General features: G+C 42.9%; 1 protein-coding gene across 2 annotated transcripts in view; it reads right to left on the reverse strand.

Annotated features, from left to right (window-relative positions):
- The window catches only part of vwf (von Willebrand factor), a 25,327-nt gene continuing 11,781 nt past the window's right edge, over nucleotides 1-13,546 (reverse strand). Inside the window, exons 22-53 of one of the 2 annotated variants that reach the window (XM_022754464.1) lie at nucleotides 12,912-13,058; nucleotides 12,663-12,803; nucleotides 11,808-11,906; nucleotides 11,562-11,718; nucleotides 10,739-10,906; nucleotides 10,496-10,631; nucleotides 10,072-10,381; nucleotides 8,702-9,866; nucleotides 8,510-8,614; nucleotides 7,948-8,091; nucleotides 7,723-7,866; nucleotides 7,440-7,604; nucleotides 7,185-7,231; nucleotides 6,908-7,085; nucleotides 6,487-6,728; nucleotides 6,178-6,367; nucleotides 5,737-6,078; nucleotides 5,398-5,636; nucleotides 5,103-5,205; nucleotides 4,831-4,902; nucleotides 4,358-4,462; nucleotides 4,041-4,246; nucleotides 3,791-3,940; nucleotides 3,578-3,694; nucleotides 3,113-3,293; nucleotides 2,735-2,775; nucleotides 2,523-2,639; nucleotides 2,110-2,208; nucleotides 1,274-1,402; nucleotides 1,119-1,158; nucleotides 930-1,027; nucleotides 1-716 (exon numbers count right to left, since the gene is read on the reverse strand). In XM_022754464.1, the coding sequence (XP_022610185.1) occupies nucleotides 531-716; nucleotides 930-1,027; nucleotides 1,119-1,158; nucleotides 1,274-1,402; nucleotides 2,110-2,208; nucleotides 2,523-2,639; nucleotides 2,735-2,775; nucleotides 3,113-3,293; nucleotides 3,578-3,694; nucleotides 3,791-3,940; nucleotides 4,041-4,246; nucleotides 4,358-4,462; nucleotides 4,831-4,902; nucleotides 5,103-5,205; nucleotides 5,398-5,636; nucleotides 5,737-6,078; nucleotides 6,178-6,367; nucleotides 6,487-6,728; nucleotides 6,908-7,085; nucleotides 7,185-7,231; nucleotides 7,440-7,604; nucleotides 7,723-7,866; nucleotides 7,948-8,091; nucleotides 8,510-8,614; nucleotides 8,702-9,866; nucleotides 10,072-10,381; nucleotides 10,496-10,631; nucleotides 10,739-10,906; nucleotides 11,562-11,718; nucleotides 11,808-11,906; nucleotides 12,663-12,803; nucleotides 12,912-13,058 (5,763 nt within the window). In that variant the 3' untranslated portion in view covers nucleotides 1-530. The remainder of the gene's footprint in view (nucleotides 717-929; nucleotides 1,028-1,118; nucleotides 1,159-1,273; nucleotides 1,403-2,109; nucleotides 2,209-2,522; nucleotides 2,640-2,734; nucleotides 2,776-3,112; nucleotides 3,294-3,577; nucleotides 3,695-3,790; nucleotides 3,941-4,040; nucleotides 4,247-4,357; nucleotides 4,463-4,830; nucleotides 4,903-5,102; nucleotides 5,206-5,397; nucleotides 5,637-5,736; nucleotides 6,079-6,177; nucleotides 6,368-6,486; nucleotides 6,729-6,907; nucleotides 7,086-7,184; nucleotides 7,232-7,439; nucleotides 7,605-7,722; nucleotides 7,867-7,947; nucleotides 8,092-8,509; nucleotides 8,615-8,701; nucleotides 9,867-10,071; nucleotides 10,382-10,495; nucleotides 10,632-10,738; nucleotides 10,907-11,561; nucleotides 11,719-11,807; nucleotides 11,907-12,662; nucleotides 12,804-12,911; nucleotides 13,059-13,546) is intronic. The other variant, XM_022754465.1, reaches the window with a different exon arrangement.

The following is a 13,546-nucleotide window of genomic DNA, read 5'->3' on the forward strand; positions in this document are numbered from 1 at the left end:
ATCATCATATATTTTGTATTTAACAGTAGTCAAATAAATGTAGTGGACTAAAAATTGGAGTAGAAGTATAGTAGCATGAAATAAATGCACTCAAGTGCAAGTATGTCAAATTTGTACTTAAGCACTTTTGTACCTTTGTACTTTTGTGTGTTCTTGGTTACATTCCACCACTGGTATTTTTGTATGTTTACTTGATTAAGGGGGGTAAACTGATTCTGTATTGATATTTTTTCATTTCAAATAATTGCATAGTTAATCTCAGAAATCTGATGAGAAGGAAAATCAGGAAAACACTTTTAAACTACTCAAACATCTAAATGACAAACATCAATCTCTGCATACCCATACATTTTTAATAGAAATATTCAGATTGTAACAAAACACAGACAAAAAATTAGTGCTTATAAAAACTAGCAGGTTTGCTTTATTGTTACTTGTGTTGCTGTTTTATATGGGTACATTTTACTTGGATACACACATAACATCTACATTTAAAATCTCTCTCTCTCTCTCTCTCTCTCTCTCTCTCTCTAGCTGCAGTGTTTGGACAGACAGTCACATGCAGTGACAGACAGGACAGTGTGGTGGCTACGGGTGCCATTGGCACACAGAATGGGAACACTGAGAGGCTCCGTCTCCACAGCAGCACAGCACACACACTCCTGCTCCACAGCGGCCTTCTCCAGGGAGTACATGGACTTACTCTGACATTTGCCCTGACAGACAGACAGACAGATGGACAGCACCACAGGGAGAGACAGAAAGGGTGGGGTGGTGAGGGATAGTATTATGATTTCATTGAACTTTGTAGGCTAATCCTAGGGGGAAAAGAGTATTAATCAGCCCTAAAAGTGTGTGTGTGCATGTGTGTGTGTGTGTGTGTGTGTGTGTGTGTGTGTGTGTGTGTGTGTGTGTGTATAGTCTCTTACCTCACAGTAGTGTAAGTCTATCTGGTTCTCTGATTGGCAATCATCCACTTTGATGTAGTTAAGCTTTCCCACTGTCTTCCGACACTGTGGCTCCATACCTTGACACATGCACACACTCTTATTAAAATCAGATCATCTAGATTTTTCAAAATACTGTACCAGTCTTGCAGAGGACACACTTCAACTTACACATCTCACAGCAGGTTGTTCCAATCTGGCTGACTTTCCCCTGAAAACAAAAAGAACAGGAGAGAAAAAAATTCAGAAAATTTGTGGCAGATACTGGGGTGTAGGTGTGAGAATAATGTGAGATAGATGGAGGGCAGTTTGTGTAGTGGCCGTACCCCCTCGTCCAGGCAGGTTTGGCGGTTAAAAGGAGGGCAGGTGGTCACTTTGGTCTGCAGCACAAGATCTCCTTTACTGTTTAGACCACAGATATACAAGTTGCAACCCTCCTCGCTAGTGGTGTTCACCTGGAGGGAGAGAGAGGCACGTACAAACAGCATGTATGTCACATCACTGTGGCTGAAAAGCTATTCTCTTCATTTTAAAATATACTAGAGTTAATGAATGAAAACCAAATTTTAAAATTCTAATATAGAACATTTATCAGGCCATAGTGTAGTAGAGTAGATATAATATAGAAGAAAGTATTATAGTATAACATAAGATAGGTATAGCATCATATATGTAGTATAGTATAGTGTAGTATAGTATAGTATGGTATGGTATAGTATAGTAGAACATAGCGTGGTATAACCTAGTATGGTATAGTATAGTATAGCATAGCATGGTATAGCCTAGTATAGTATAGTATAGCGTCATATAGCCTAGTATAGTATAGCCTAGTCTAGTATAGTATAGCATAGCATAGTACAATATAGCCTAGTCTAGTATAGCATAGTATAGGATAGCATAGCATAGAATAGCATAGTACAATATAGCCTAGTATAGTATAGTATAGCCTAGTATAGTGTAATATAAGATAGTATAGCTGCATAATATATATATATAGTTGGGTATACTATACTATATGTAAGTATAGCATATAGTTTACTGCAACATCAACATCATCATTATTATGAAGTTTTATCTCAACAGTAAATGAGTATGTAGTCTTTATTCTGTGCGAGTGACAGCATTCATAGGCATGCAATTGCATTTTCTGCAAAGCACCTACCTGCAGACTAATCAGTTCTCCATCAGGCCTTTGCATGAAGCAGGCGGTGGGAACACAGCGACCACAGCAAGCATCTTCCTCTTTCTGCAGTGTGTATCCCTGAAAATATCGTGGTTAGAATAATGCATGTTAGTTAATATATGAAGACATCAGAAAGATATTTCTGTAAATACAAAGATGTAAATGTGCCTGGACCATTTTGTGCAAATAAATAATTCACTATTTACCTCTGTGAATAGAGTAAATCACGGAAAATGATGTGGTTGCAATTTAATGATGAACAGGGAGGAAATGCAGTCAGAGGATTAGAGAATCTTAGATGAAAATGATGGTTATTTAAATGTATTGGTTAGTTATAATGATGATAAATGATAATGGTGATAATAAAAAATAATAATGGTAGTAATAGTTACCATGGGGCAATTGGGACAGCTGATTCTCCTGCAGGACAGTCTGTATTTCTTCATGGCACCATCCTCCACCATACACTCACAGTGTGTACACACATCCACCATCAGCCTTTCCCCTGCCTGCACAAACACACACGGATAGAGATGGATCACTGACAGTACTATTCAAAGTATCTTAATATGAAAGTGGAGTACTGCTTTTCTGCACGACTTACTCCTATCACAGTGTTGTTGAGGACACAGGCATCCATAGGAGCTGTAGAGAGAAAAGCACAAATACTTCTGTTGCCATTCATTAAACAGTATATATTAAACCCCAGGGCTTTATAAGGTCAAATGCGGGACAACTGGGTGACACTAAGATGAGAGAGTCCTCTGCTGGACACAAACTGCAACTGCAACTTGGTATTCAAACTGTTTGTATGATATGACTATAGAGAAAGTTGCGAGTGAAAGCTTGATGATTCAGGCATTTGAAATCACGTGTGCTAGTTCTGCTAACTCATAATGCCAGCGTGCTGTACCAAATGGTTTGGCTTTGTTTACTGCGTATGCTTTCCAGTGTGTGTAATTTCATATGCATGTGTGTTTACCACAGTGGCAGCGGGGGCAGCAGTCCTGGGTGTCGCAGCGTAACTCGGTTCCCAGCGGGCACGATGGAGTGTCCATAACAGAGCAGCTGACGTTAGTTGCAGAGATGAACACTTCATCTTTCACTTTCACGCACTTGTGTAACACACATTTATCATGTTGAGACTGCCATACCTCACCCACCTAAAAACAAACACAGGTGACATTTTTTTCTGTGTTTACAGTCAGAATATCTATATCCCAAGCAGTGTGATTGTTATTTGAGAAGAAATTATCAGTGTGCATGAAAAAACCTGTTGTACTGTGTAAAAAGGTGGATGGAACATAGTAATAGTGGAAGGAAGGAAATCATATATGCTATATTACTACAAGGGCTACCTTTGACATCTACAGGAAATTAATCATTCCTAAGAATTTCTTACACATATTATTTGGCACATATTACTATGATTCATCTACACACATACATGTCTGAGGCTTCCTCCAATCAGTGTGTCCCCTCGCATCTCTCCCTCTGACTCCACACAGCCGGTTGGTGTGCACTTCCCACAGCACTCTCCTTTTGATGAAATGTATGTTGAGCCCTGAAATGTATAATAAACACACAAGAATGAATGGCTGTAGAAGCATAATGCAAACTGTGTATGTTTGGTGTGTGTGTGTCTGTGTCTGTGTCTCACCTGAGGGCAGCTCCGATCGCAGACAGGTGGGGTACACTGAGTGGTGTGCAGAGACGTCTCTTTGTCCTGCAGCTGGGTGCAACTGCATCTCTCACATCCCTCCTCCCATTCGCTCCCCACTGGGTGAATCACCCCACCAACCACACAAACCTGGAGAGACACACAACAGTAAAACAGGACAGTTTAAACCGTAACAGCACAGACATTGAAACCTATGCTGACTGAAAGTTGCATCCAAACACACACTCACCTTGTCTGGCAGGCAGCTGGTTTCTGTGCAGCCACAGTCGTTGGTAGAGGTGGATGTTATGAACCCGGCAGGGCAGGTGCGGGTGGAACTCTGACAGCTGCACACACATTCAAACACATCACAGCACTTTGTCTTTTTGACCGACAGTTGGCGATGTGCGGGGCAAGCAGGGGGAGCTTGAAGAGCGCACTCTTCCTTTTTGCAGACTGAGATAGAAAAGAGATGAAGAGAAACATGTCAGGGAGATCACATGGATGTGTGCGCTGCTTTATTTCTGTGTGTTCAGCAGCAAAGCAGAGAATGAGTGAATGGCTTACCACACTCGTGTATGGGCTGACATTCCCCAGGGTTTTTCAGAACCAAAGTCTGACCATCCTCACAGCGAGGCACCTCAGGCAGGTCACAATTCACTAGATCACACACTGAAAAGTCACAGATAGAGACAGCCTGTTGTAGGTGGGCAACATATGTAAGTACCTGATAAATACGGAGCAATGAAAAATGCTTATCCAGTATTGTAACTTTTTTCCTTATAGGAGATGATTTTTAGGTCTATGTACCTCTATATTTGTTCACTGTGAAGGTAGTACACATCTTTTTTTCAAATTAATTTGTCTATTGCAATAAATTATCTTTGACCAACCTTCCAATATCTCTTCTAGGTATAAATGAGACCTAGTTTCCCACATGCATTACATATCAAACACTGACAGTTCTGTTGATGGGGCTAATGCTGGATGTGGAGATAGAAACATGGTAATAATATGTGGGGTTTTTTTTCTCCACATACCACACTCATACTCTGGGCAGCACTTGGATTCTTTCTTTTCCCTCAGGATCTCACAGGCTCCACACACTGGACCTAAACACATACACACACAAAAACACACAAACACACACACACACACACACACACACACACACACACACACACACACACACACACACACACACACACACACACACACACAGACCAGATTTAATTTAAAAAGTGTTATATTTATACTTACAATGCAAAATGATTCAGGTTGTGCAAAACCAGAAAACAGAAGGGTTGCTTACGTTTGGCATCATTGCAGGGCCGGGCAGTGCAGTTAATGTGTTGTTGGTCCAAACACATGCAAATCAAACATGGGTTCTCATCTGGTACCCAAGTCTGCATATACTGTAAAAACAAAAGCAAAGCTTGTAAATGCAGCAATTGATGAAATTAGTAATAAACACTAGAGGACGCTCACAGCACACTTTAATGGTGAACACTTTGGTTGCTCCATTATATTCTATTAGCATGTGTTTTTCTGTAAGTAAGAGGTTGTTTAGCAACATTCCCTCACACATTCAGTCATGTGTGTCTCACCGTATACGTGTGCCCGTGGCGGTCGACACACTGCGTGCACGCTTCTGGTGATACACACTGTCCGTGATGCATAACCATCCCTCCAGTACAGAAACAGCCCTCAGTAGGTGTGTCCATACAGGATGACTCGTTACCCCTGGCAACCGACCAGTCACCAGGCAACGTCTGTATGCTACCACAATCCTCTACACAACCTGTCCGACATGCATCATACTCCATGGAGCTGGGGCACGGTAATGCTGTAACACAGAACAGGCAAAAGTTTCGGTCTAGGCTCAGACAGGGTGTTAAAATGAGTCCACTGCAGTGAAGTGAGACATTAACACATAAATGACTTACGGCAGAGGTGTGGGCTCCTCCAGTCCACACAGACGCCTCTCTGTCTGCAGAGGCGTGCATAGGCAGAAATTAGCTCGCACACATCTGACTCCTCACATGCCTGCTCCTCACACTTGGCGAGGAACACCTGGACGGGAATGTGCGCATGGCACGGTTGGAACACCTCAGAACGTAGGGCCTGACATCCCATCGCTGCTCCAGACACACACACGGCCCTCCGTCTTGGCAGACACACACCGCCATCTGCAGCCACAGTCCAGTCTGAGATGAAGCCGGGCTGGTTGGTGGTCGAGCTGCCATTACGTAAAGAGAGGACATTAACCTTGTCCTCCCCACAGGCGCCTAGAAGAAAGAACCCGAGAACAATCAGACATCACAAGGAAAAGATAGTGATAGAAGTAAATAAGAGAAATAAACAAGGGAGGATCTGATTTCTGTTACCGCAGAGCCCAGCAGTGTGGCCAGAGGTGGAGGAACTCATGAGTGTGATTGTAAACTCATTGCTCTGGGGAGTGAACGTCAGGACATAACCGTGGTCTGATTTCAGCTGCAGCATCATTCCTCCATAACGCACCAGCTCCAGGCCACCGTACCGCCACGGCAGTGAAAGCTCTTCCTGATCAATCATCGCCTGCTCGAACAAACCCATACACGCGCAGTCAGTAAATAAACCTTCATAGACTCACATATAACAATCAATTTCAGTGTCTGTGCAGGTATCCAGACCAGAAGCACTCATACGCAGCTCACCGTCATATCATCCTTCAGCAGCAGTTTATGCGGTCCGTGAGTCACTTCTATGGATTTCATGCAGACCTGGTTGTAATTCTCTGAGCCCTGACAAGGTCCACTATGGAGTTTGACCTCTGAACCTTCATTGATGCCTCTGTTGACAGTGAGAAGTGTGTAGGAGCACAATCCCTCCCCATCCAGCCTAAGTGCCAAGCCGTCAAACCTCACCACATGATTGGTGGAGCTCCCCATACACATGCCTGTCAACATAAACCAGGCAGGAGGGAAGAGAGTGTTTGCACAGGAGTCAGGACATCATGTGATCTATTAATAGACAATATAAATAGACTGGAATGCAAGTCTTCAGCATTCATATTTAACAGCTCAAAAGCTTATTGTTGTCCACTTGATATACAGTAAAACCTTTTGATGTACATACAAGGGCATTCCCAGTGGCAGCCACAGGTCTCCTGGACTTTGACCGGTGATATGTTGTTTCTGCAGGCTGGCGGCTCCAGTCTGTCACAGCTGACTTTGTGATTCTGTACTGTCACTGCCCCACTGGGGTGGCACAGAAGAGAGTGGCAGCCGTCCTCAAGCAGCCATGACTCACCAGGCTGAAACACACGAACAGAGAGATCTGGATGTTCTCATGGCTGTAAAAGGAGGCTGTATTTCTGTAATGGTGGTATTCAACCTCAGAAGACATTACTCACTTTTCTCTCATTTCCATTATCATCAACACACACTCCTGGAGGACCAGCTGAGAAACAAAGCACATAACATCTCCATTACTGTCATCAAATATGATCACCGTCATTATTAAAAGTATAATCAGTTTTATTTCAACGATAAGAACTATAAAAGGACTTTGCAAGGAAAAATTAAACTGTAAGTGTGTGTGTATGTGTATGTGTATGTGTATGTGTATGTGTATGTGTATGTGTATGTGTATGTGTATGTGTAAGCACCTCTGCAGATTCTCTCTGTGTAACCATGGTCCAGAGTCAGCAACATCAGTAATTGATCCATGCTGTTCAAGTGCAGTGTGTTGTCTTGGTTCCCATGGCGGCCGAGCACACTCAGCTCACTCTTGTCGTAGCCTTGTCCCACCCCGATGGGGAACACGGACACACCTGAGGGACGAGACTCTTATCAGTGAAACCTAACTAGAACTCTGAAGGATGGAAACATACCAACTGAATTTTGAACAGATGCATCCAATGTAAAGTTTTTTCATGGTAGCTTTATTACCTGCTGCCAGTGCCTCATTAACTGCCTCTTTGACATCATCAGCTGATTTGTCAGTCACCAGCATCACCACAGCTTTGGGTACACCCACTCTTCCTCCACTGACCGGTGAGATGGACGTCCGCACAGCAAATTGCAGAGCAGACCCTGCATACCAACGGAACAGTGAGTCTGTTTGTGAATTTGTGTCTGCTTTAATGTGTGTGTGTGTGTGTGTTTATCCACTACCTAGTGCGGGGGCAGTGGTGGTCCTGCGAGGTATGCTCTCAACCAGGTTCAGGAGGTGTGATGCGCTCTGTTCATCCTTCCAGGTGAGCTCTGCTGTGTTGGTGTCTCCATACTGAACCACACTCACCTGAGTGCCATTCAGCCCTGCACACATAGACAAGATGTTAAATCACTGAATCAAGACAGGAGAGGAAGGTCTTGAAGAGGCATTAGGAGTATATACTGAATCATATCAGCCATTTCATAAAAATACCAAAAATGCTCTCAATAGCTCACTGCTGAAACCACGTTAGCCCCTACTGATAAACCCAAATACATTGTTCTTACAACTTGAATGTAGTGGCAAAAATCACAGCTCCAGGCAACCATTAAAGTTTAAGTAGAGCAATTTTTGCCCAGGGCCTACAATCTGTATCTGTCCCCCAAGTTTCAGGGAAGTATGTGCTCAAATATGTGCTCATTGTGAAAGACAGACAAATTGAACACAGGTGGAACTAATAACAATACTACACATAAGTAAAATGCAGTGCACCTAACAACATACATGCTGGGTCACACCTACCTATGTCGGAACTCTTAATGAACGCTTTGACGAACATCTTTGTGTCTTCAAGCTGGTCTCCAGCCTCCAGCAGGAACAACACATCCACAGGCTTCTTACACGGTACTGTGCAAAGATATGTTCACAAATGAGTAATGGCTGAGGATTCTTTGTGGATTGAATGATTAAAATGAGTGTGTGTGTCTTCTGTACCTGAGGGTGGCAGGCTGGAGAGTGTTGGAAGGACCAGGGGTGGTAGGGTGGGAGAGCGGGGCCTGACTGTGCTGTGTGTAATATTGACTATGCGGTGGACAAGGGTTGTCAGATGGTTGTAGTCGTCCACCATCAGCGGTTGTTGAGGGGAACTGAATGGCAACAAGTCAATCTCACGCACTTTTTGTCCAACTCCAATAGGATACACTTGTGTGTTGGTGCTGGTCGATGGTGGGCGTGTCACCGTGTCAGTGGGCGGGTTCTCTGTCACAAGGAAGACGAGCTGAGGTGGGGTGGGGCCGCGTGAAGGCTGGATGGTAGCGATTTCCTGGATGGTCGTAGCGACAGCTGCGCCTGTGTTCGTCTTACTTCCACCCCTCCAACGAATCTCCCTCAGGTGTTGAAGCAGCATGGCCCTCTGTTGCCTCAGTTCCCACCGACTGATCTCCACAGTGACTGTTACTGAGTATTGGATCACAGTGATGCGAATTAACTCCTCCTCTTCTGTCAGCTGTGAGATAACTTCCTCCAGGAAGACGAGCGACTTGTTAAAGTTGACCTCGCCAACTGAATCAGAGCCCTCCAGTATGAATGTCACATCTTTGACTGGAGAAACGGAGGATGCCAAAGTGGTGATGGGGGACAGGCCAGAGGGTGCAGTGGATGTAGGGGTGTTGCGAAGGTGTTGTGTGGGGTTTGGCTCCAGGCGTGGAGTTGGGGTAGTGGTGGTCGTGCCCTGGCGAGCTTTACCTGGAGTGGACTTTGGCGCTGGAGGTTTGGGCACCTCAGGATCCATCCCCAAGGTGCAGAGGTAATCATTCAGCTCTAACAGACGATCAGGCAGCTCAGCTGTGCTGCTGAGCACATAGGCCCTGTTTTCTGGGTTGGCCTTGGTGATGTCATTAATCTGCCCCATGTTTACTCCAGGACCCAGTGCCATGGTCAGGGTGGTGATGGCCTTCTTGCGGAGCATCTTGACTATGGAACGGACAGAACGAGGGTTGGCACTGGCTGTCAAGATGATGGCAACGCGGCCAGCATGCTCACGCTTGTTCTTATCATAAATGTTGATAGCCAGATACTTGACAGCCTCATCCAAGAAGGCTGCATCTCCTCCTGTGTAATGCAGCTCACGCACAGTCTTCTTGAATAGCCACTTCTGAACCTGCAGGCACATATGAAAGAAAAAGACATGGGAAGATCAACCATACAAGTGTAGAACTTTACTGTGACATTCAATTTAATCAAGTCAGCAAAGTATAAGTTACATAGGATAATATAATGACATCTTATTCCGCAGACAGTTTAATTCAGCACTGCATATTGTATGCGTGCATGAATATACACTCGTGTACAATATGTTTATCTACCTGCAGGTCATATGTTTTCACTCCGGAGTGGTAAAGCAGCACCGTGGCTCGGGTGTGAGCTGAGCCCATGCGAAATCGTTCAACCACTCCCAGTATAAACTCTTTGGCTGCCTGAAATTCATCTTCACTCAAGGCTTCTGAACCATCCAACAGGAATGCCAGATCCATGGCGCGATCACACGTGCCCTCAGGCATTAAGGTGGTGAAGGGCAGGGTTGTGAAGGTGTCATAGGAGGGTGTTGGTGTGGGAGTAGTGAACATGGCGAAGGAGGTACAAACTTCACATGTGAGGGTGTTGTTGTCACAGTGACTTCAGAAAAGGAAGACAAAATATCTTAAAATGTGCAGAGAATCAAATTGTAAAATATCAATTACCAGTCCAAAATTTCCAGACTTATTTCTGGGTGTTCTGAAGCAGTATTACCATATCTGGCAGTGATCTGGATCATCGTGGTTCAGGATGACCTTGTTGCCGTGGGAGATTCTCTGACCCTCATGGATACACACCTGACACTGAGAGGGATCTACACAACGCATCGCCACCTCATCCAGTAGTTGGCCTTAGAGAAACGAGTTTGTTTAAGAATGTATCAAATTATATTTTTGTTCTGAGACACTGCATGTACAAAATTGTGAGAGTTGTATGTCCAGTGTTTATTGTTGGCACCTGGGGGGCAGTAGGCATGGCAACCTTCCACACATGTGAGAGAACAGTGGAGGGGATCTGGGTGCTGGCAGGTGACTGGACAGGCAGGGCCACAAGTATTATACCTCCACTGGCATAACTCCTCCCCCACACCTGGACTCCTGGGGTTCAACTCCTCACAGCTAATGGCTAAGGAAACAAAGGGTTCAATTTGAATGTTTTATTGAGTGTCTGATGTAATTTTTCCTCTGCATTTGACCTATCCTAACTACATATGTCTCTTTCTTCAAGATAAAAATCTCTGGCCTGTCTAGCAAAGTATTCAGAAATGCATAAAACACGGTAATTTGCTCACTGATCCCATCAAAAGGAGAGTTTCAGAACATCATATCTAATATGTATAGATAATATAGATGACCTTATTTGAGTGAAACACAAAAACCTAACACCGTAACTAAAACTTCATAAGAAAGACACTGGAAATTCAGGGTAACCTCCCATTCAGATAGAATAACTATTTAATAACATGAATGCTGTCATGTGTGAGAATAGCAGAGCAAAAAAGTGGTGGTGTTGTGATCTTAGTATGTTATGTTGTATAGTGGTGAGCTGCATGACACAAAGTTTTTTAATTATTATTATTAATATTTATAGTTTTCAAGCCATTGGATTTTGACAGTTTAGACATTGTTTACTGGTTGAGCTTGGTAGAGCAGCCATGACTTATTTTCAAAACCTGAGAGACAATGTCAATGGCTGTTCATAACAATAATATATATTTCAGCCAGAAAATAACATGATGAAAGATGATTTATGCCCGATACATGAAATCCTTCACACTCACGGCAAAGATCATTAGATCTCCAGCTGATATGTACACCCCTCTCTGAACAAGCTTGTGCGTAGGCTGCGATGACATCACAGAAACATGCACAGTCGCCCACTGACGGACAAGAGCATGCTGCCTCCACACACATATCAACGTATGGCTCTGCATCCACCTAGAGACACATGGGAAAAGGTAAAGGAAGGACCAAGTGCATGACCAATGCATATGGTGTCATTGGATATCTAGTGTTATAACACTCACCTGGCTGTTGCATTCTCTAAACAGCGGACCAGTGATCACACGACAGGACTGCTCCACTGTTATTAACTTGGCAATGTTATTGCTGCAAGGAGCGGGTATCTACACAGGCAAGAACACACACAAATTTAGTGTGAAAGTATTTGTCTCCATTTTAATGTACTAATAATAAATCCATCCGTCAACCTCACACCTCGGTCAAGACACATATCAACCACATTCCCAATACTTCACTGTGGCTTGACCACTGTCTCAGCAATGGTGATGTTTTGCATAATGATTGAATCATCTTATAATCGAGTTTTTATAACTTAATTTTATCATTTCAAATTTACAGGTTAGATACACAGATTATTTAATAGGATTTATGGGAATTAATTATATAAATTTAGATTAAGCAAATAAAGATCCAACATGGAAAATCCAATTAAAATGACGATTTTTGTCTTAAAAACTAATTGTAATAACGTAAAAAATAATCTAGACTTTGCTGAATTTGACAGCACATCCTTATCTCTACTAACGAAAAAGCCCACAATATTTTTCTAATGTGCGACCATGTGATACAGCACAATTTGTAGTTGATTGCCTAAAAACTATTAGGGATAATTTCTTTGAAAGAAAGCAGTTCTAATGAAAACTGTGGATTATCCAGAGTAACAAGGACATTGTGTTTGGAAATAAATTTTGCTATTCAATCTTTGAAAAAATGAAAAATCTATGAATTTTTAAAGCAGCAAAAACAAAATTCCATACACATCCATTGTACTGTAGTGGCAGCAGAAATATCAGAAAGCATGAAACCAATTATAGAGATAAAAGATGTTATTTCATAATTGGAGTGCCCTAAGATTTTACCTCTGTTACATCTGCACAGCTGGGAACGACCTTCCAGGAATTCCCAAAGTGGGAGGAGTCCACCTCCAGCTGGTTGTTACTGCTCATCAAGTCGTTGTTGACATTTCCATCAAAGTTACCACACAGACCACACACCCGGCCCTAAACACAATATAAAGTATGACACAAAAAGTGTGTGTTTCATATAAAGTAATATGAAAGAACAGAAAGGTTCAACCAGTTCAAAGTAGTACTTTCATATATCAGTACCCTGTATGTGGATGAGATGTGGACCAGGAGTCGGGTTCCCTTGTCCCAGCTGAGGGAAATGTGTTTCCCCAGCAGCAGGGTGTAAAACTGACCAGATCGGACAATCTCCACCTGTGAGCCCTGCAGCACCGGCCTCTTCATCTTCACCTGTAGGAGATAAAGAACACATAGTCACATGTCAAGTCTGAAGAGTTTGGTTACAAGGCTTTAATAATTCTTCTTCAGATAGTCTAAGTAAAGCAGAATGTAAGTTATGACTGTGTCAGACATCTTGAGAGAGACATGGACCTTTAGTTGTGTCTGGTGAAGTTTGCTGGTTTACACTGAAATTAAATTATTTTATGTTTACATCCAAATGTATAGCAAAAGGCACTACTCTGTTTGTCCATGCATTAGAGTGATAAACCATATTCATGCATGTAAACGAATCACTATTTTTATACATTTTAAAAAAAAACCTTCTTGTTGTATCACTATAAAAAAAACTGTTGAGCTTTAGGAACCATAATTGTGACAGATCTTTGTTTGCAATGTAATGTTATGCAACGTGTAAGAAGCTATTGTGTGTCAAATGTTTCACCATTGCCACAGTATTTATTGTCTCTTTCAAGTCAATGTGGGCTGGGCACTTTATG

This window comes from Seriola dumerili, unplaced genomic scaffold (genome assembly GCF_002260705.1).
Source record: "Seriola dumerili isolate Sdu_G_001 unplaced genomic scaffold, Sdu_1.0 BDQW01000219.1, whole genome shotgun sequence".
NCBI lineage: Eukaryota > Metazoa > Chordata > Actinopteri > Carangiformes > Carangidae > Seriola > Seriola dumerili.